This window comes from Carassius gibelio, chromosome B6 (assembly GCF_023724105.1).
Source record: "Carassius gibelio isolate Cgi1373 ecotype wild population from Czech Republic chromosome B6, carGib1.2-hapl.c, whole genome shotgun sequence".
NCBI classification, from domain to species: Eukaryota; Metazoa; Chordata; class Actinopteri; order Cypriniformes; family Cyprinidae; genus Carassius; species Carassius gibelio.
In genome coordinates this window covers 22,970,545-22,993,826 of record NC_068401.1, presented here as the reverse complement: position 1 = coordinate 22,993,826, position 23,282 = coordinate 22,970,545, and the positions used below count along the sequence as shown (strand labels likewise).

At 35.8% G+C, this 23,282-nt stretch overlaps 2 protein-coding genes across 6 annotated transcripts in view; one reads left to right on the top strand and one right to left on the bottom strand.

Moving 5' to 3' along the window:
• Nucleotides 1-23,282, top strand: part of LOC127959948 (WD repeat, SAM and U-box domain-containing protein 1) — a 173,511-nt gene that overhangs the window by 95,587 nt on the left and 54,642 nt on the right. The window lies entirely within an intron of this gene.
• LOC127959944 (plakophilin-4-like) overlaps nucleotides 1-23,282 on the bottom strand; it is a 42,461-nt gene that overhangs the window by 3,180 nt on the left and 15,999 nt on the right. Inside the window, exons 4-20 of one of the 5 annotated variants that reach the window (XM_052559442.1) lie at nucleotides 20,107-20,141; nucleotides 19,142-19,264; nucleotides 16,873-17,069; nucleotides 15,320-15,752; nucleotides 10,623-10,781; nucleotides 10,303-10,513; nucleotides 9,652-9,784; nucleotides 8,686-8,899; nucleotides 7,356-7,539; nucleotides 6,984-7,101; nucleotides 6,197-6,388; nucleotides 4,207-4,380; nucleotides 3,729-3,879; nucleotides 3,405-3,597; nucleotides 3,210-3,294; nucleotides 947-1,064; nucleotides 635-754 (exon numbers count right to left, since the gene is read on the bottom strand). In XM_052559442.1, the coding sequence (XP_052415402.1) occupies nucleotides 635-754; nucleotides 947-1,064; nucleotides 3,210-3,294; nucleotides 3,405-3,597; nucleotides 3,729-3,879; nucleotides 4,207-4,380; nucleotides 6,197-6,388; nucleotides 6,984-7,101; nucleotides 7,356-7,539; nucleotides 8,686-8,899; nucleotides 9,652-9,784; nucleotides 10,303-10,513; nucleotides 10,623-10,781; nucleotides 15,320-15,752; nucleotides 16,873-17,069; nucleotides 19,142-19,264; nucleotides 20,107-20,141 (2,840 nt within the window). Of the gene's footprint in view, nucleotides 1-622; nucleotides 755-946; nucleotides 1,065-3,209; nucleotides 3,295-3,404; nucleotides 3,598-3,728; nucleotides 3,880-4,206; nucleotides 4,381-6,196; nucleotides 6,389-6,983; nucleotides 7,102-7,355; nucleotides 7,540-8,685; nucleotides 8,900-9,651; nucleotides 9,785-10,302; nucleotides 10,514-10,622; nucleotides 10,782-15,319; nucleotides 15,753-16,872; nucleotides 17,070-19,141; nucleotides 20,142-23,282 lie in introns of all 5 variants that reach the window. The other 4 variants (XM_052559440.1, XM_052559441.1, XM_052559443.1 and 1 more) reach the window with 4 other exon arrangements.

Below are 23,282 nucleotides of genomic sequence, written 5' to 3'. Positions count from 1 at the left end.
CCACAGTCAGGGCAGAGAGCGGGGATGAGGGTTAGATGGGCGGAAAAGGTTCAACAGCCCAACAGGTCTAATGAAGACCTGACACATTCTGAATCACAGCCACATAATCAGACCCTCCAGGCCCAAGTACCACCAATCAATAAAGAGGAACTCCGGAGGTCAAGTGCTCTTAAATGAATGGCCATTACAGCTTCCGACCAGACAGGGGAATAAAACTGATTGCTCTATTAGTTGAAGAGAGCATGGGTGAAATATCTATTAGCACATCAGTCCAGCTTCTTAATTCACCGACAGATTCTTCTGTTGATTTCCAAGAGTGACTATGCTGCAGATTTCTGAGTAAAGCTGAATACTCAGGACGTAATAATGTACAGTATATAATGGGCCTTTTTATCATCCAATGGCATTTGATTGAACTTGACAAGGATTGAGAGGGGGGAACTTAAGTTTATTGATTAATATTGTTTTTCCCTGAATGCACAGCATTGATATCAACAGTTGAAAAGACCAAAAAAAAAAAAAAAATCTGAAATTTGTATTACATTTTGACGGAAACAAGAATAACAAAAACAATTAGAAGCTTTTAATATTGCGGGGTTTTATTGTCTGTTATAAATCTCACCTGTATACTGACTTGTGTTTCTGTTGGCGTCTCCATAATAATTATGAAGTTGCATAGACGACTGGGTCCTCCGCTGATTTAAGCGATGACCTCTTATACCCAACATGGCAGGAGAAGAGGTGGCACTACCTCCTAAATGTGGAGAGGAAAAAATCAAATAACGATTCACAAAAAACCAAAGCAGAGTACAAAATAAAACAGGAGAATAAAAGAAAACAACCCATTAATAAATGTTAATATCAGTATTTATAAGAAGTGAGTCATTTCCCTGTAGCTTCTACAGAATTACATTTGCTACAGTTGCTTGTTGTTGTAACGGCCCACCTGATTGGATGACAGGTGACATCTGCACGTTGCTGGTTGGCAGAGTTGGCTGGGAACGGTAGCGGTCTCGTTCCAGTGTTGACACTGGGGTGATGAAGTGGTTCTGGTTCCATCCATCCTGATGAACCACAGAACACACACTTCCTGCTTACATCTACTGTTATTATCCATCTCAGATGATGCAATTACTAAAGATTAACCGACAAAGATCATTTAGTCTTGAGTTCTTTTGATCAGACTATCTATCTGATTTTTAGTTACGGTTTCATTAGTTTCCTAGTTTTTTCAAAGTCATGTCAAAAAGATCAAAATGAGTGCACATAAACACAACTACAAATTGTTTATTAATATCATTATGGTAACATTTTCTACGAATCCTGTATTTATAATACATTATAAGGGAATTCTTAAAGCATTATAATGAATGCATTATAAAAAAGTATAATATGTTGTATAAGCTCATGAATATTCATGAGAACAGTTTTAATATAATAGTTACTTATTTGTGGTTATAGCTTTTAAGAGTATTATGATTTATAACACAATGAACATGTTGCATCCCCTTTTACAATTGATTATACTTCTCATAGTTATAATGTATTATAAGTCCCATATCTTGCCATTTTTCTGATGCTACTTTACTTAAAGCGGTCAAAGACCACTTATAACAGTAATAATAATAATAATAATAATAATAAATGACAAGATTTTTTTTTTTCTCAAACAGCCATAAGATCAGATAACAGATCATATTAACTATTTTTATAGTAATTTCAGTTTGATTATTTTGATGGTACCCTTTAGACAGCTGTTGATAAATAACTCTGCAACTACATATCATCTAGCTGTTAGTAAGAGTATTAGTATGTCTGCTACTGTAAATATATGCTAACACTTTATTTTGACGGTCAACCAACAGATAAACTGATTTAAGTGTCTTTGCAAGTGTAAACTTATTCTACCATACTAGATTCTACCATTCTCCAGCATACTAATACTCTAATGAGAGTTAGTTGGCATGTAGTTGCAAAGTTGCTTATAGTCGATTGATTACGGGGACCATCAAAATCAAATGTAACCATATAAAACATTGCATTTTTTTCAGTTGGAGTATTAAACTCACATCAATTAATTAATATTAGCTCCAGATTTATTATGATATTCATTGTGTGTTATAAATAATCATTCTCTAACTTTAAAACCACAAATACATAAGTATAATGTTGTATTATAATTGTTGTTATGATTATTCATGATATATATAATATAACATATGACAAGTTTTTCTATAATGCATAATGCATTCATTATAATGCCTTAAGAATACCCTTATAATGTTTATAAATACGGGCTTTATAGAAAGTGTTACCATAATTATTTACTTATAAACATATATATATTTTAGTGTTTATTAATCACGATTAATCGCATCAAAATAAAAGTTTTCATAATATATGTAAAAAGTTTGCATAATATATGTATGTGTACTGTATATATTTATTAGGTATAAATGATACACACACATGCTATATATATCAAAAATATTATATATTATAAATATAATTAAATATTATAAAATATATTATATAACTATATATTATAAAAAAATTCTTAAATATAAACATGCATGTGTGTGTATTTATATATACATAATAAATATTCACAGTATACATGCATATATTATGTAAACAAAACTTTTTCAAAACAAAATTCAAAACAATTTGATTTACAGAACCTTAACTGAAATAAAAACAAACGAACACACATTAAATGCATTTCTATTCATTATGTTTTAGAGATGTACTTTTTAAATCTTGCAGAATTTTATGTAAAAATAGTCACCACCAAATTGACTTGAACACACCAGACATCATAATTACAAACTTCACAGATGGACTTGAATGCATCTTATTTCCTGTTAGTCAACATGGTTACTGATTATATTCAACACCTTTTTGTGTTTGGTTGCTTGTATATATTGCCCTGTTTGCCTCTTAATTTGTCAGTTATCGATTATGTTATGTTGCTTTATGTATCACACTGCCAAGAATTCTTTGTTATTATTGATAAGCTTTTGTTTTTGTAAATAAAAGTCTACCGCTATATATTTCTCATTTGAAAACAAGAGAAAAATATTGATTGTGAACATATTTGCAGTGCACACTCATATTTTTTGCTGTGCGCTTTTGATTGGATCCCACAGATTGGATGTCACGAGAACATCAGGGTCCCTCACCACAGAACAATGGCTGAGAACATGTACCTTTTTGTAGAAGGTACGCAGATCTCTGTACTGCCACAGAGTGTTGAGCACCTGAGCTGCTGCCTTGACCACCTTCATGGAGTACCTGCCACAGAGAACAACATATTATTCTAGATACACCAGGACATTCAAAAAAAGAAAAAGAAAAAGATTTTGCTATGAAACTTCACACAGCCCTATAAAAGAGGTATGCACCTCTCCCCACGTCCTCTGCTGATTGTAACCAGTTTGTCGATGCCACCCGTCTGGGCGAGAGCACGGGCGTTCTCCATATTCCTGCTGGTGACCTCGTGCAACGCGCAGCAGACCGCCGCCACCGTCTCATCTGACAGCAGGGACGGCCCATTGCCAGGGAGACGGGTCACTAGGTCCCGCATGGCGTATTTTCCTATCAAAGCAACCGAATTCAGGAAACATTTATTTTAAAAGATGCAATGCAGTTTTTAATGGCCACATAAAACTGACATATAATAAAAACGGAATGCAAAGAGTTCATAGCAATAAGTTTGAGTGACTGACCAATGAGCTCCTTGTTCCTGGCGTCCAGAGCCATGTTCCGTAGAGCAGTGGCCACAGAGCAGACCACCCTGTCATTATCCATTCTTAGTAGCTCCACCAGTATGGGCAAACCCTTCTCTTTACGTACAGCAGCACGGATGTAGGCCGCAAACTGAATGATGAAAGAGAGAGGAAAAGGTTGGTCTCTTTAAGGAAAGCAAAAATTTGATTAACGTTTGCACAATTTTTTTCACAATCAAGACTGTATCTAGGTATCTAGTCTACTCCTAACTTTAGAAGCATTTGCAAAATAAAGGACGTTGCTGTATTAGAACCTCGAAGCTACGTCTGGTCAAATGGTGTAAGTGTGTGTGTGTGTGTGTGTGCAGGACCTTTCCTTCATCCACTAGCCAATTATGGCAGTCATATAACTCAGTTCTATTTTGAACACTGTGGCTGTATAATTGAGTTTATGTTGTAGTGACCACAAGCAGCCTACCCTCCAGGTTCCGGCGGAGAGATTCTGCAGAGACCCAGCCGCCCCTTCCAGCGTGGCTGGGTTTGAGCTCTCCGCCAGCAGAGTGAGGTAAGGTTTAACCACAGATGGATGCCACAGCATCTCTGCCCCCTTTGGACTTCCAGAAAATCCTGGAATAGGCCCCACACCATCCCACTGCATCACAGGATCACACAAACAGATAGGTTAGTTAACGTTCTGTTAGAAATATGCCGGTATCAAATCTTCATGTTACGGTTAATTGCTAATGCTTTTATCACGGTATACAATATTATCACGGTATTGAAATTTAGTCGCAAAAAAGTGTTGTCATAATACAGTATAACAGGTTTAATATTTTTTTCTTTCAATAAAAATAATGTAACATTTAAATACAATAAAGCAATACAAAAAACAATGTATAAAGTTAACAATTTTACACTGTTTAAAGTGCAAAAGAATTTTGGTATCAACCAATAGGTATCACTTTACAATTAGATCTCATTCGTTAACCTTAGTTAATGCATTAACATTCACAATGAGAAATAACTATATTTACTACAAAAGTTATTAATATTTGTTTTAAAAAATACAACCCTTAGTTCATGTTAGCTCAATAAATAAGACAGTCGCAACTTTTGATTTTAACAGCGTGTCGTTAAATAGGCCTATTGGAATAACCTAAGATAAATGAATGTTTAGAAGATTTTTTGTTTTTTTTATGTCAACTAACGAAGCCCTAATGTAAAGTGTGACCCAACAATTAAGAATCAAATCACTGTCAAACAATATCCAGGGCATGTTGTAGTCCAGATTAAAAGATTGAAAATAAATAGCCTAATAAGTCCAAATATTTAAGTATTTGGTGCGGTGATGAACACTGTAGTGAATACACAAATTTGAATGCTATTTAAATAATTTAAATACGTTTCAGAAACAAAAAGTAGCAGCTGCTTTGTTTGCAGGGTAACGGCTGCATTTTCTGCATTTTAGTGCCATCTGCTGTCAGAAAGTGAATGTGCGCTTGGCTTTCATTCAGAGTGTCTCTCATGCGCTCCGCCATGCGCTTCTCATTCTTGCTTGTTTATATTAGAGTGCACACGCGTATTTGACACAGCATACAGTGGTATTGTGTATTCTGATGATTTTAAAAATCCTGTGGCTCAGTGGTAGAGCATTACGTTAGCAGCGCAAAAGGTTGTGAGTTCAATTCCCAGGGAATGCAGGTACAGGTAAAAAAGTATAGCCTGAATGTACTGTAAGTCGCTTTGGATAAAAGCATAAATGCATAAATGTAATCTAAATAATTATTATGTATTTAGAAGTGCCCATGATAACAATACCGTGCATATTCATTATCGTGATATATCGCAAAACTAAATACCAGCACGTCTACTTTTTGTAGAAATAAAGTTTCTGTTAATATAATAATATAACATGTTAATATAACAAGTTAATATAAAAATATCATTTGATTCCATTTTTTTATTTAATCATTTATAATTAGTATATATTTTTTATATCATTTATTATTATATAATCATTAATTATTTAAAACGACAACTCATTTTTAAATAAAATAATACTAGGAAAAAATATATAATATATTAAATAATATATCTGAAAAACTTTCAGAGCTGAGCTTTTTTAAACTTTTGAGTAAACTTTTACTTGAGTTGAGCTGAAACTGAAAATGAGTTATATGAAGGTCCACTGCTTTTGCATACCATTTTAAATATTTTATTAATTTCCATGATTTCCATAGCTAGAAATACCAATTTCAAAATGTACTAATGTTGCCAGGATTTCCATGACTATTGGCTGAAAAACAATTATTTAAAATGTACAGCTTTTGGTGCCTTGCTCTTATAAATCATCATTTGGCTTGTGCAAATCTATTTGCAAAATGAATTTCTCTCTCCAACAATCCCAAATCATTTGATAACTGAGCACAAAAGCAGAGTCCAAGCTCATTAATTTAGTGATAGATTACCTGCTGATCCTGCCAGGACCTCTTCTTCTTCTTCTTTCTGAGCCCCCAGCAGCTGTAGTCGGCCTGTTTACTGGAGGAGTCAGGGCCCAGGAGCGTGTCCAGATCCTGGGTTCCCATCAGCCGAGACGGAGGCATCTCCAGCTCAAGACGGTATGACAGGTTCCTCAAAGTACACACACAGTTTTCCACAATCTAGCAACACAGGAAAAGAGAAAAAGGGTAAGGAAAGAAATATAGAATACTTTGGAGATCGACAGTCCTAATCCTCATTTTACTGTCCTGGATATATTAAAAAAATCACTTAAAAAATCAATTAAATTTAAATCAAAAATAACTATTTATATTTCTAAGCTTTTATATTTTTTATAATAACTATTATTACTAATTATTTAAAATAAATATTGTACAAATATTTAAAATATATTTTTATTTGGATTCCACTTCCTTTTTCAATGCTTCCTGTTCCAGCAGATGGCAAGCCAAGACTAAGATTTTGTGAAGAAAAAATAACCAAAGCTGCACAATGCAGATCTCCACCACTAGAGGCACTCAATATTTTTTGGCCATTCGAGGAGTGCCACAGAAACATGTAACACCTTTTTATAAGCATCAGAAGCCTCCGTCAGTTCCCAGCTGTCATCCGATATACAGACTGAAAATTAGTCAAATATCTGGCAAGAATGTATCAAACATGTTCCAAATATTACCAACAATCTATAGACTGTTGTACATCAGAACTGGATGGCTTCATTTATATTTGTTATGCCATCCCAAGAATATTTCTAACCTTGCTGTCATAATCAGAGGTGTTTACACAGGTTTTGATTATATAGAGAAGGGAATCTATCAGCCCTTCACAGCACCGCATCTGCCTTCTGGCCTCTTCTCCAGCTGAGCTCAGGTTCCTGAGACACACACACACACACACACACACACACACACAATCATGCGGTCAACAATACAATGGTTATCTTATTTAGATAAAAACAGTCATTTTCACTTGTAAATATAAAGAATGATGCTGCAACTACCAGTGATGTGCAAAACTATGCATTACAAAAATCACCTAATCAGTAGGTTACCTAAACGACTATTGATTAATCGATCTTAACAGGAAGCCCTGTATAATTAGGCTGGTTCAAATTAACATGAGGCATACCTGAGGCAGCCGGTGGTGTTCCTCAGGACCAAAGATGAGTGCAGTTTGAGTTTCTGGTCCTCTCGCTGAGGGGCCGCACCCCAGCCGGAGTGAGGGATAATGACCGTGTTAGTAAGTGGTCCGAGAGCGTCCCGAGCGATTGTCATCTTCACAGAGTCACATGACGACAGGTTCCACAACACTCCTGTCAAGGCATGACCCCAAAAGACATAGTATAACACATAAACTGCAACAGTACAGTATTAAATATTGAGAACTAGAAGTGACACTTCAATATAAAATGAAGGAATCAAATTTAGGAATTAATAAAATAGAATAAATTACTTATTTTATGTACACTGGATCAAATTGCCATTGACTAAAAGGTTTTTTTGGGGGGTTTTTACTTATTCTTGTGATGCATTCATTATTCAAGTCTTTGGTGTCCCATGATCCTTCAGAAATCATAACAACAGATATTATTTAGTCACATATGAGTATTTTACTCACAGTTGCATTTGATTTACACTTTATTTAATTCATGTATTAAAAATGAAGTTAAATGTAACAATGATTGACTAATGAATTATTTTGTGATTTAAAGAATTTGTTCATTTTAGATTTTTTTTGACAATGGCATTGTTTAAATTCTTTAGCTCGTTTGAATTTGTTTATCAAATTAAAACATGCCATTGAGCAGTTTACAGTAAAACCGCATTAAAAAATCTGTTGTATTGATAAGAGGCTGAATACATTTTTTTAGGAGAACTATTTAGGTATAATAAGTAATTTAACACACTGATTTAACATAGCTCATTAGGAACAAATGAGAGACACATTAAGAGGTGTGTAATAAAACTGTAAAGAGGCAGTGGGAGTGTAACAAAAAACCCTGCAGATAAAACTGATTAACACAAAACAGTCCCTGTGGTTGTGAGTATGTGTGTGAGCAGAAAGAGCTCTATCTTTGCTGAACAAACCTGCTGCCTCTGTTTGAGAAATGACAGTAAAATACACTGTATGCATCAAGAAAACTGCTTGGGAGTGTAAATTTACCCATATCTATCCAGCAATACTTAGTGTATCCAGCTTGGAGAGAATGTGTGTGTGCATGCAAGTTTGCGTCAGCTCAGCTTTTAATCAAATACTTTGTCCCTCCACATTAATCACAGCCACGGGTTCCACTGACTCTAATCTCTGATCTGAGCTTCACAGCGCAAACTGATCTCACCACAGGAGCGGAAGAAAGCAAATTGGAAAGAGCGAGACAGAGGAACAGAGAGGGAGTTTAAAAAGCACAAGAAAGCCTCTCTTATGGCACTCAGTCATGTGACCCCACACACCCACTCACCGGTTACGAGCTCTCGCACTTCAGTGTCTGGAGTTTTTCTCAACAGACGAACCAAAGCTGGGATTCCACCGGAATTCCTCACACACACTTTATTATCGTCGGTGGCTTTTCCGTACACTAGGTTCCGCAGAGCTCCGCAAGCATTCCGCTGTACTTCCAGGGTTTTGTGGTCAAGCAGATCCACCAGGTGTCGGATCCCCCCCAGTCGACACACCTGAACACATATAGGAAGAGAGTGCAAGTGTTCACATTTATGCTTCCAAGGTGTGCTTTTCTGTCTGTTTATGCAGTCTGTAAATGCAAACTAACATTTTTAAGTAGCATGCATTACTAAAAGTAATTCATTAAAGTTTTGGGTTTGGTAGGATATTTTAATGCTTAAGTCTCTTATTCTCATAAAGGCTGCATTTATTTGATCAAACACAGTCAAATCTGCTATACCGATAAATATATATATTGTAATATTTATATTAACTTTTCTATTTTAATATATTTTAAAACAGAATTTATTCCAGTGATGGGAAAGCTGAATTTTCAGCAACTAGTGCTCCAGTCTTAAGTGTCACATGATCCTTGATTTAAACAATATTCTGTACATTTATATACAGCGCAAGTAACAGTATATGTTATTTTATTCATCTAAAATAAACGTGCATCATTATATTACTGTCATTGTCACTGCCCTTTGCCTTTAATTTTACAGTATTCATTTTTCAGACCCCAAACGTTTGAATAGTAGTTTAAAATATATACTTATTATTAATATTGATACCTCATTATGCGCTACACAGATTTATATCCAAGATTTTGTCCAATCAAATGTGCATAAAGCATTTAAATAACTCAGTTTTTTCTCTTAATGGTTAGGCTTTTGCTTAAGCTACAAAAAGTCAACTGTATTTGAGAACCCCAGAAAACATAGGAAGTGCCTGTATGTCTGGCATGTGTGTGTGTGTGTAACCATACCTCTGCCTTTATGCGGTTGTCTCCGTAGCAGAGGTGCTGTATATACGCTGCAGCATTGGCCTGGACTGAAGGGAAGTGATGCTGCAGCATTCGGATTACCTCTGGCAGCTCAGGGTCTCTCCAGGCAAACTCCCTAACCCCCCAAAGGCACAGAGAAAACAGATGTCAAACACACAAACAAATCTGCAAAACGGCCACATTTGACAAATAAATGTTTGCAGATTTGAATAAAATATACATAATTACTTGTGTTTACATGTTGCATCAGGACAAATAACTAGCCGCATAATTTTTAAAAAAAAAAATCAGTCCTGCTTCTATTTTTTCCAGTCGCATTTGTCATTAAAATATGCACTGCAAATGTGAATGAGCACTCAAGCGATCTGGTTCACATTTTCTGACACGCTCTTTTTCTGTTTGCAAAATAAACATGCCCAGAAATAAGATTATAAAGCAACATACGCACAAAAGTAGCGGAGGCTCAACAAATCAAATAAGTTAGAATAATGCAGCAAAAAGGGAAGATATATGCTGGGTTTTATTAACAAGCAAAGTTTCCACGTTTTAAATGTCAGTGTCTTCAAATGTGGCCCTAAATCATTTTTGAAGCTTTCTGCAATGTTCCTGGAATCACTGGGTTCAGCTCTTTACCTGGGATCTTTGTGAACACTGTCTATGGAAGGCGAGCGTGTGACGGCGTTGTCGACGGCAGCTGCATGTCTGGTGTAGTTTGGGTCGGACTGGCGGTAATGCGCAGGACGATAGGTGTCAGAATGTGTTGCCATGGAGCCCATTGAGAACAACCCTCGCTGGTACCTCAGAGTGCTACACTGACTAGTGGTCCTTTGTAAAGTACCAAACCCTGAGTGAGAGAGTGAGCAGTGCAGACATTGTTAAGATTAACACTGTGGAAATGTCAGAACTCATTCACTGAGTCTAGCAGTGGTGCATGAAGGACATTCGTCACATACCTGTATTGTTTCTGGAGCTAGCGCTCTGGGAGCCGTGCGTGGGGCTCTGGTACAGAGGGTTCTGGAAGGTTCTGTCTTCATAGATTGGCGTGACGTGGCAGTCAGGGGAGCGGGCGTCTTGGCCCAGCTGGCTGTTCTGACTATAAGAGGTTTGCAAGCCTAGATGAAGAGCGGAGATTTTAGTACTAAAACTAAACTTGGCAACCAGCTGAAATAAAAAAGTTTTTTTTTAAGGTCTTCTGTCAGTTCATGTTTATTATGTACTGTAAGTAGTGCTGTCAAACAATTAATCGTGATTAATCGCATCCAAAAATGTTGTTTACGTAATATATGTTTGTGTGAGTACGGTGTATATTTATTATGTGTGTTTGTGTGTGTGTGTGTATATGTGTGCGTATATATATATATATATATATATATATATATATATATATATACTGTATATACACACACACACAGACACACACGTATAGATTTCAGAGAAATATGTTATTTTTAAATATTTAAAAAATAATTTATAATATAAATTATATAAATATTGACATGTAAATAATAAAGAAAAAAGTATATGCGTGTGTATTTATGTATAAATAATAAGTATACACAGAAGAACGAACACACACATATATATTATGCATATATTATGTGTTCCTGTAGCTCAAGTGGTAGAGCATTGCGTTATCAAGCAGTTGGGGGTTTGATTCCCCGGGAACACATGATAAGTAAAAATTGATAGCCTGAAAGCACTGTAAGTCGCTTTGGATAAAAGCGTCTCCTAAATGCATACATTTAATTTAATTTTTAATTTACAAAACATTTTTATTATTATTTTATTACGTTTATGATTAATCGCGATTAATTGTTTGACAGCACTACTTGAAACAAAATAAACATGAACTGAAATAAGACCTTAAATAAGGTCCTTAGTAATATTGTGAGTTATTATTTCAATTTAAAGTAACAGTTTTCTATTTTTTTTTATTCTTCCAGTTTTCTATTTTTATTATATTATTCCTGTGATGGCAAAGCTGAATTTTCAGCAGCCATTACTCTGGTCTTCATCTAATATAATTGGTGCTCAATTAATAGGAATTATTATCCTTATTAGTATCAATGTTTTGATGCTTAATAATTTTGTGGAAACTCCAATAAAATAAAAAAATCAGGATTAGTTATTTAAATGAAAGTTCAAAAGAATAGCATTTATTTGACATAGAAACCTTTTGTAACTTTGTTCGTGTCTTTTCTTTCACTTTTGATTTATTTAATGTCTTTGCTGATTTTTTTAACTAATAAATCTAAATCTTATTAACCCCACACTTTTGATTGGTAGTGTATCACAGATTCAACAAAAAATTAAGCACTGATAATAAGAAATATTACATGAGCACCAAATCAGCACACAGTAGAACGATTTCTGAAGAATCATGTGACACTGAAGAATGGAGTAATGATGCTGAAAATGTATAATGTATATTTTTTTATATATTACAATAGACAACAGTTCCTTTAAATTGCAATATTTCACAAAACAATTTTTTTTTTTTACTATTTTGAATCAAATAAATGTAACCATCGTGAAAATAATAGCATAATAGACATACTAGGCTTATCAAAATCATAAACTTACCTAATCTAAACTTTTGACCAGTATCCTACATCAATAACCCACTGACAAATCCACTCTTTTGACTGGTTTATCCAATCTATACAATATTTCTCAAAAGGAGTATACTCTACTGAAAGGATCGGCACAGACCAGCGTGAATTTCTATCCAGGCTCATTTGTGCTGATTAGGTGTTGGTCTATCTAGTGAAATATTTGTTCATCAGCAAAAGCAGTCTAGCAGCTGTACAACCACATAATGAAGTCTTTCCATGTGCTTCGCTAAGTAAATGAAGCTCTCAAATCTTCAAGTGGAGATGTATGTTGTGTTTTATAAAAACAATCTGCTGTAATTAACCACTCCACTGGACTTTCACACCTTCAGATGCATCTGTGAGAGATAATGACCTTCAACAAGAACGTGGCATATTCTGCAGCAGCTAAGAGCGTGAGCTAAAAACGGTTTTTCTACTGAAAGAAGGCACTATTTTGTGTTGCTGTTAGTGACTTGAATGTCAGTTTGCCTGACACAATCAGAAATACACATACAATTAATTGTGCAATTTAGATGAATTAGGCAGAGGTTTCAGCCTTTCTCCCACATGATTTCATGGCAAACAGGACACAATAGATTTGCTCATGAACGCCTACCCAAAATTGCATAGCCAATTACCCAACTCTCGGAGTATAATTACTGAATCTACCGACTAACTTTGTGAATGCTTGTACTGACACTGTACTGCATGCTCATTAGTGTATAATAGTTTTAAGAGCTGTAGGGCATGTATAACCACACAACCTTGTGAGACAAACATTCACAACCAGAGCTTTCAAAGGCACTCATCTGACCACAATCTAATCAGAAACCCGAGCAGACAAACTTTGATCGCTGTCTTCAAACTATCATCTGACTATCATCAGGCATTCCAGTCAGTATTGATAGGCATATATTCACCAGTTTGATTAATTAGGCAATATTTGGCCATTGTGAGATAATTGCATCAGCGGATAACCAAACTTACTTGATCTACAATGTTATCATTGCTGCCAAAAAAATATATAACTCGGTAGGGCTCTTGAATATAGATTTTTCGATTAACAGTGAAACTCATCCTGAATTATCTTCATACTGAAACTGCCCTTTTCATTTCCTGGTTGTTTTTAGTGAATCAAAAATATTCAGTGAAGCCTGATTTCTCAGACGAATGACTCTTTTATGTCGGTCCTTTTCATGAATTACAAAAATGAACCAGTCTGAAAGAATTAACTGCTTTAGAATTTATAGCACTTGCAAAGAGATTAGTAAGTTCATTAGTAAGCTGGACACAGACAATAAACCAAAATTAATCAAAATCTAATTAAATCAAAATCTAGAGCTTGAGCTTGAGCTTGAGCATCAGAATCTCAAAACCCTTGTTCAGTGTTAATACTGGTATGGTAAAGAATTATTATAGACAGATACCCTAGTATTTCCATGGTCCAAGGGGCTTAGTTATACTATTGTACTTCATGTTCAAATAAATAAGCAAATATCCCTTCTCTGCCTATTTATACTATGACTAAATGTTGAGTCAATGTAACATTAGCATTGAAATGAAAGAGAACTCTTAGAGAACTTTCGTCACATGTCAATCAGACACCAGCATTATAATAAAGCAAAGTGTGTACCGAACGAAGCTACACAGCTCACTGGTTTGGAACAGCCATGCAGAATTTGGTGCGTTTGTCTTTCATCAATTTCTAATCACGTCATATATCTCCAAATTCTGCAATAGTTTTTTTCTGTAGGGCCTGGAGTCAAAAGCGTAGTTTTCAAAGGTTTTACACCATGCATGATTTACAGAGCAATACGGAATAAATGGGGCAGTGGGGCATATCTGAGAAAGTCTCCCACAGAGCCAGAACGGGAGATTATCATCGAAGTAATCCTACAAAACACTAGAGCACACAAGTATAGAGATATGTGTACACACAATCACACACACACAAACACACACACACACTTACAGTCAATATCTGTGCAGCTCCAATTTCATGTAGATGTTTATTGTAGATGGAATTAAGACTGTAATACGATTTTGAAACAATATACTATTCAGGCCCTGTATTAATGCATCTCAGCACTTTCAATTCACAAACTCATATTGGCACACAGCATCTTGTAATCAGAGGGTTATGATTATTCGGGTAGGAGCAATTACTAGGATCCTTTTTTGCACTTTTATGAGAACCAATTTGTGTCAATCTCTCTGAGTTTATGTCCAGAGATATGTAAAGTTTTTTTCTGTGGCTCTTATAATTGAGATTTTATTAGACAGCACACATTATGTCAGAGACTAAACTGTGAAATGCTTATTGAATTCTTCATGATTTTTTCCGAGTTTTGAAAATTCACCTCACGAGAGGATTTTCAGGAAAGACATACCTTCTTAAGCCAGGGAAGATTTTATAATCCGAGCCAAACACAGACGATAAGTGACAGCATTACTAATCCTGTACTAATACAACGCTAAGAAAGTTTCACACATATTCAAATCATAAATCCAGAACTTTTCAAGAGTGGTGCAGAAATTGTGTTTGATAGAGTTCTGGCTTGGTCAGGGTAAAACGAAAATCGTTGTATGTATTTAAATTTTATGGAAAAACATTTATGAATCAGAAAATTGTTGGTTGCTTCAAGCCAAGTTTTTTCATAGAGGTTTTTTGAATGTTTTTAGAAGAAATCTTTAATTCTCACATCTTATGAATATTAATTAATATTTAATTAAAATACAGTACAAACAGTAATAGTGTGTAATGTATTTTTTTCTTTCCTTTAGTGCCACATTATCCTTCAAATCATTCTAACATGCTGATTTCGTGCTCAATAAACCTTTTTTTCTTTTTTTTTGCTGTAATCAAAACTGAAAAAGATTGTGCTGCTCAGCATTGCAGTGGAAACCACTATATAATGTTTGATGAAAAAAAAAAATCTAAATCTTTTGTAACATTATAAAAATCATTTAACAAAAATGAAATCCCAAACCTATCACAGGTAGTAGAAAAACTCCTAACCTTAATAACAATAGGACAGTTTGTGTGTGTAACCCACCTGTAAGGCTATCCGGTCTTGAAAGGACCATCCTCTCAAAGATGTCATAGGCCCGAGACCCAAAGGAAGTGTGAGTGCTGTCATATCCATGTGTATCGTGCTTCCCCAGGGTCCCGTACTGCTGAGGCTGAGCAGTCATACCGGCCCGCAGGAGCGTTGGTGATCCAGATTCCGACCCCGTCCCATTTCCATGCCGTCCCAAGTAGCTGGAGTGCACTGGCTCGGGAGCATGGCTAGAGGCCGGAGGCAAGGTGGTGCCAGGAAATATACTAGGTAAAGGACGGGGCTCTGAGACTATAGGTGAGCCATAGGGGCTTCCGAGGGAAGTTCGCAGAGGCTGGCGAGACGCAGGCGGGGATGAGGTGTAGAGTGGGGATGGGGCACGAGAGGGAACAGAACTGACTCGCCTCATGACACGGACACTGCTGCCCACCTGAAAAACAGATTACATACAATCAAAAGAACCAACATACATACACACTACTCTACACTGTGACAATACAGTTATAACTGAAATATTCAACTGGTATTTTATTTTTAAAAATACTGTAAGATGAATGATACATCAGGATTGAGATCAGCTAAGGACAAGAAAGAAAAGAAAACTTAAAGTACCCTTCTATGGTGTCTATGCACGGACATTTCCAAATTTAGCCTCAAAATTAAGCACAAAATTAAATCTTGAGGAAGTGTCACACAGGGGGACAAAGCAATTATGACATGATCCATCTTTACACAACGGGTCTTTAAAACTTCATAATAAGTTTTAACAGAATAAAACAATACACGCAATGCAATACTATACACAATATAATTTACTAAATAACAATAAGGCATTATTTATTATAATACATTTCACAGAACAACACTATACTGTTTATGTATCTCGATTTTTGCGTGAAGCCTAGAGCTTTTATTTTGGCGAAAACAGGAAGTCCTTAAAGCTCTTAGTTTTGTTGACAAACACAATTCTCATGGCTAATTTGGGAAGATTTGTGTTTCCAATGCACGTTATAAGCGACTCAAAATCACATCTCTTGCAGATGTGGAGGTCGTTGTAACGGCACTTAACGTAGTGCGAACAATCCACTCTAAAAACACCCGAGAGTCGCGTGCAGTCAAACGCAGCGCCGCGCTTCACTCTGAAAGACTATATATTTCTGCAAAAACAGTCTCAGATCTGATAATCGCACTAGATGGTGAGAAACATCGTTTAATTTTCTAGCAAACTCATTTGCCAGCATTTTTCGTTGGGCTGTTGGACTGTCTGAGATGCAAAGGGTGTCCCGCACACAGCCGAGAGGTGGCGCCACTAGCTCTCGCAGCGCTGCCGGAAGCACTCCTTGCGTGCAATATATTTGAAAACGCAGCACATTACAGTTTGTTTAGTGATTGTTTAAGATCACTCCGACTGCTCAGGTCGAAAAAAATTACTGAAATATCTCTAATAAAACTGCAAATATATAATTTGAATTTAAAGACATCTGAAAATGCCTTATAACCTATGCAAAGCTAAATTAAGAAATGTATCTCTTAATGTATTGTGTTCATACCTGTGCTGAGGCCTGTCCTTCAGCCCTAGAACTCATGGCGAGGGTGGGGCTTCCAGTGGGGGCGGAGCTTGTCGACTGGGACCTCCCTTCCGATCGTCTGGGCGTCACGGTGTTACTATAGTAACCACTCACCTCCTGGTATCCACTATCCGAGTACGAATTCATTTGAGTAGAGCTGCGCGAGTTTGGCGCAGACCCTGAGCAAAGGAAACAGCAAGGCACACCAGAAAAGAATACTGAGATAGACAAGATATTTTATTCTCAGAAATGGTAAAACAATTATATTTGAACTATAGATTTCTAGGTTAAATACAGCCTAAGCTCTATCAATAGAAACTGTGGCCTGCTGTCGATTAATTAATGACTACCCGTCTTTCACTTTGTAAAAACATAAACAGATTTTAATACCAGTTTTACTGCAATATCAGTAATTGGTGCAATTGATCGTTCATGTGCAGCTGTATTATATAAACAGTCATTTATATATCATATTAATCTAGACAAAAAAACAAAAAACATGTTCTTTAGTTAGCGTTAGCATCGCTTGCTGCTTGCATATATTAAGTAACTGTTACCGTAAGATAGCGCAATGTTTTTAGAGGCTGCACTGCCATCTATCGACCTACTTCAGTGCGATCGTCTCTTAGTTGTAAATTAAATTAAAAAGCGGTCCACGCAATAATTAATTCCCTTACCTGTCCATAAATTCATTCTACTCTGTGTGCGCAGTACCTACGTTTGCGTTCGTTTTTTGTTCTTGTGGGTCTTTCTGGCCTCGGTCGTTATTTACAGGTAACGTACTGAATTTCCCGTGATCCATTGTCTAAATTTCGCTTTTGCGTCACCAAACACTACACCACCAGCGTGTCTACAGCCAATGAGCGTGAGCATAGCTTATTTCAACAAGAGGGTGACCCGCACCATGTATAATTAAAACACTTTTATATAAAGTTTTTTATGAATACAGTGAGTGTGCACCACTGAAATTACAAAACATATATATTTTTTCTTAATATGTTAACATTTTAAAAGGAGAACAAGGCTACTTAATATTTGCAAGAAAAAGAGGACAACGTTTACTGCTTTTAATGTATTTATTTGTACTTTGATACTGACTGTTTAGTTAATTATTTGAAACGCTTGAAAAGTAATGTTCACCTAATTGGAAATTAACTGAAGGCTGCATGCCGCATTGTTTTATTTTTATTGGTTTATAATGATATTGATATTTAATTATTTAGTATGCTCAGTGAGAGTTATCATATTTACAGATACTGGTATAATCTACTTACATCTTAATACTGTAAAATCCCTAATATACACAGTAAATCTCTTAAAGTAGAAGCCTACCAGGCTAGCTGTATAACCATAGCACCTTTAACACCAGAAGTGTTTCTTGACCAAAAGCAGCAGTAACATATTGCGAAGATGCCATACCACTGGATGAAATAGTATTAATACAGTACTCCAGTCTGAGGAATTTAAAAAAGTTAAAATATTTATTTATTTCAAAGTTCCAATCCTTCAACCAGCAACAAAATAACCTGGTATTTGCTTTCTACACTGTGTGCACAGTAATAAAAAGACAGCTTCTGGACAAGTGAAAATACTTTTGCATGGAGCAAACTTCATTAACAAGTATTTCATCAGAAAAACATAACCAGACTTTCATCCACCTATAAAAGTGGTCTGCTTCAAAAGGATTGCAAATGTAATTAGCTTATGAAATGCAAGTGCATCCCAGCTAGGTTTCCAATGTAGGTGTATAAAGACTTTTTACTGTCACAAGGAATCATTAAATGCATCTAAAACTGACACTGAGGACATTTACAATATCCCAAAAGATTTGTATTTCAAATAAATGTTGTTCTTTTGAACTTTAATAACAAATCAGCATATTAGAAAGATTTATGAAGAATCATGTGGCAGTGAAGACTTGAGTAATGGCTGCTGATAATTCAGCCTTGCTTTGTCTTCATACTAAACTGAAATTGTAATTTCACAATCTTACCGATTTTACTGTATGTTCATCAAATAAACACAGCCTTGGTAAGAATAAGAAACATCTTTCCAAAGCATAAAAACATCCTCTGAACAGTAATGTATAAACTGAGAGACACACTATTTTCTGTGGTAATCAACAGTAGGCCACAGATGCTGCCCATAGATCTTCAGCTGTATTCAACTTGGAAGATTGCATAAAGACGTCATGAAAATAAATGTTGACACAGAAGAGACAGAAGGCAATATGGAGTGTGAATGAACAGACCCTCACTTTCACGCAGGGAGATCTGTTCCAATTCAGGAGAGTAAAGTAACCCCTGACCTCTGACCCCAAATGTGGGCGAGGAGCAACCATCCGACGGCTTAGACACACCTGCACCTGAGGATTCTGATGACCAAATGGTTATCACACTGTGAGCAGGTTTAAGTATTTGAGAAAATGATCAAGATACAGTTACCTTCATCCCTTGACACACTTAGAGGGAGAATTAACCTAAAATATGCCATCATTCACCCAACAGAAAACCAGTGACAGATAATGTAAAATGCTTTCCAATTTTACAGAAAAATAAGGTGTCTGGTCTATTGTGTTTCCATACTTTAAAGACATTCTCACAGTAAGAGATGACAATAGGAGCTAAAACTGAAGAAAAGGGTAGAAAACCGTTTTAGCTGCCCTGTGAGGATTTGGAGAGAGAAAATGAGATTTCAAATGTAGTTCAGTGGAATAATTCATGGGATATTGTTCATTAGGTTTGGTGACCGGATCACAAGACCGCGGCGTCTGATGTCTTTTTTTAGAACAGAATAAAAAGAAAAAGTCCAGAACCCACAACACAGTGTTTGTCAAGAGTAAAAGAGTTCTTGGCACAGTTCTTGTGCTATCAATGTTACATTAAAAATACCAAATATTATAATATAATATCGTACAATATCATAGCCAACATAGTGCAGCTTTGGGATACTGTAACTAAACCATAAGACACTGAGAAAGATAGGTCAGGAAAATATTTACACTCAATTACATTCAAATGTCCTTTAAATGCTTCAGAGAGCCTTGAGTACAAAAATCAGCTCAACCATCTAAGAGTCATTGTTCCAAGCTAGACTGTGTAATCTGTGCTGTATGTATCTGACTGCAGCGCTGTCTAAAATATCATAGTTCCGTTAACACTTATATACAGGTGACAAGAAAAAATAACAAGCAGGAATAGAACAAAACATAAATACCTGCAGATCTCCACAGAAGAGACTTCTCAGAAGAGCTGGAAAAAATGACGAGAAAAGAAAAAAAAGATTACATGAGAGAATGTCACACGGTGCACAACGCATCTGAGGCATTTTATGAAACGAGTGCCTTTTTCAGTTTAAGTTGATTTAACTAACTTAAAAAAAAAAGATCAATATTGTGTTTAAGTGGTAATATATTATGGAATTAAATAATTTTAATATATGTATAATTATTCCTTCAGAAATTAACACAGTTGACAGTTTTAAAATGTATTTTGACATATTGTGCTTTTATTTAACAATCTTCAGTTCAAGGTTATGGAGCTCGAAAATGTTTATTAACGAGACAAGTTTTTTACTGGTATTAAATAAACACTTTCCAATCATCACTTGCTTACTATAAAAATCATGGTAACGGTTCAGACGTTGTACGATCACTCCCACTGATAGACCTAACAAAACATACAGTACGATAAATTGATATTAAAACACTATGAGCTTTAAAGGTGCATTCGTATATAAAAATTTGGTTCACTGTCTAATTTTACACTGCACTAATAGTGTATCTACAAAACAAAAGCCAGTGAGTGTGAAGATTCTCTAACATGTACATCACAAATCACGTCATCTCAGCAAGTCAAAATATACTGAGGAGGTGACTCTCACTGTATATAATTAAATCACTTTGTATAGAAAACAATTCTTAGACATCATCTCATGTGAATCTGAACCATGACTCAGATGCCTATTCATAAAAACACAATTTATTTCTTAATGTGTAAAACTTGGCACCAAACTATAGTACACACCCTCAGGCCATCCAAGGATGAGTTTGTCTCTTCATAAGAACAGATTTGGAGAAAGGTTTTGCTCAGTGGATCCTCTGCAGTGAATGGGTGCCGTGAGAATGAGAGTACAAACAGCTTGTAAAAATCTCAAAATGGGAATGTTTCAATGATGTGAGTCCATAATCCACACAATAACACTTCCCTGCAGTGAAAAAAAAATCCATCCCCTGTTGTCCTCTCACATCAAAATCCACAACATATTTCTTTTGAACTGTTCTGGACAGTTTTCACTTGTTATGTATAGAGGACTCATATTTATGCCAGAATCAACAGTTTGACTTTTCGCTTCACAATGTTTTAATTATGGACTAGAGTCATGTGGATTACATTTTTCAGCAGTTTCTGAACTCTCATTCTGACAGCACCCATTCAATGTGGAAGACCCACTGGTGAGCAAGTAATTTAATGCTAAATCTATCTAAATCTGTTTCGATGAAGAACTGTGGGATGAATAGTTGGATTTTAACAGGGTTTCACAGCATTTATGATGTCTTAAAGGAATGGAATGTCTTTTTTTTTTAAATAGGCTCATTTTCCAACTCTCCTAGAGTTGAACAGTTTAGTTTTCAGTTGAGAAATCCATTCTGCCAATCTCCAGGTCTGGCAGTAGCAGTTTTAGCTTAGCTTAACATATATCATTGAATCTGATTAGACTGTTAGCATCATGCTCAAAAATGACGAAAGAGTTTAAATATTTTTCCTATTTACAACTAGACTCTTCTGTAGTCACAGCATGTACTTAGACCGATGGAAAATGAAAAGTTGCCATTTTCTAGGATGATATGGCTAGGAACTATACTCTCATTCTGGCGTAATAATCAAGAAACTTTGCTGCCGTACAATGGGTGCAGCAGGAGCCGTGATATTATGCAGCACCTGAAAATAGTCCCATAGTACTACATACAGTATGTAAAGTATATAGAAAGAGTAAATACAGTAAACTAACATTTATTTTCCTGGTCAAAAAGGCATTATCATTAAAAAATACAATAATAATAAAAAAACTAAGAAAAAAAAAATAGAGAATTAAAATAAATGTACTGTTGTTTTGTTGATGTGTTAGTGAATCATAGTGAACTGTGCATGTCTCAAATATGGCATCAGCTATTTCTATTTCTAGTTATTTTTCACACGTTTAGGAGAAGCACAAATGGCATCTGTTTAGTAGAATGGCCCATCTCATCTTCCAATAAGTCAATGAAAAGCAAAAAGATCCGCTCCATTTGCCCAGCATTAGGAGACCATTACAAGTGAACATCAATCACATTGTTATAGTCCACTAGCTGCCGCGTTCATCTCTGTGACACCACTTTTTAAAATCCTGTCTGGTTAATGTCAAGAAATGAACATACTTGTGCTTTTGTAGGAACTGAAGAAGAGCAAAATGACAGAATGTGGAATTAGGAGTTTAGGTTGAATTAATAACTGGATGTAGACACCACTGTCATAAAACAGCAGAAGAGTGTCTGCTAATGTCTGCCAAAAAGAGACACTGTCTGCAAAGGAGGGGTCAAAGGACACCGGTACAGCGACAGCTGAAAGGGGGCACAGTGGGGACAGCAGGAATGCCACACAGAGAAAGGTTAAAGGTAATAGGTTACAGGGCGCATGGTAGCAAGAATGCACACATGGACCTTCTTCAAGCAAAAGGGAAAAATGTCTTGTATACTGTGGCAAAACAGTACAAACCATCTGTAAAAACAGAACAGGCACTCCTTTACAGAGGAGGAGAACAAACAGGCAGCTGACATGTGCATGCACACATACAGACACAAAGAGTTCACTGTGGCAAAACAAGAGACTGTACTTCAGCTTAACCAGATTTAATATAAATCTTTCTAAAGCGATGGTTGTAGCAAACATCTCTGATTTATCAAGAGCACTCTTTTCATGACATTCATTAAACGAGAAACTTTCACAATACCCTAAAGCTTGAATGTGTTTACTGTAAATTGACAAACACCCACTTTCCATAAAAGTGATTATTCAGTGAGGAAAGAGAGACAACTGTTTGCGCTTCACTGCACACTTGTCCTTCATACTGACACACACCATGAGAAACAGAACAGCGAGTGCTGTGTTTCTGTACAGTATGTACACAGACTACATATAATATACAGCTAAATGTGTTTCACGTGTAGGCAGGGGCATGAGAATGATCCATTTATGTGTGAAGGGAGGAGGGTTTAAATGCATAGTTGCCACGGATACACTCATATAAGATATGTTTGAATGCTTTAAAATAATAGCATTAAAGTGCAATAATTAAACCTCCTTGTACAAATTATGTAACTATGATGTTCATTTTATTTTGTTATTTTATTAATA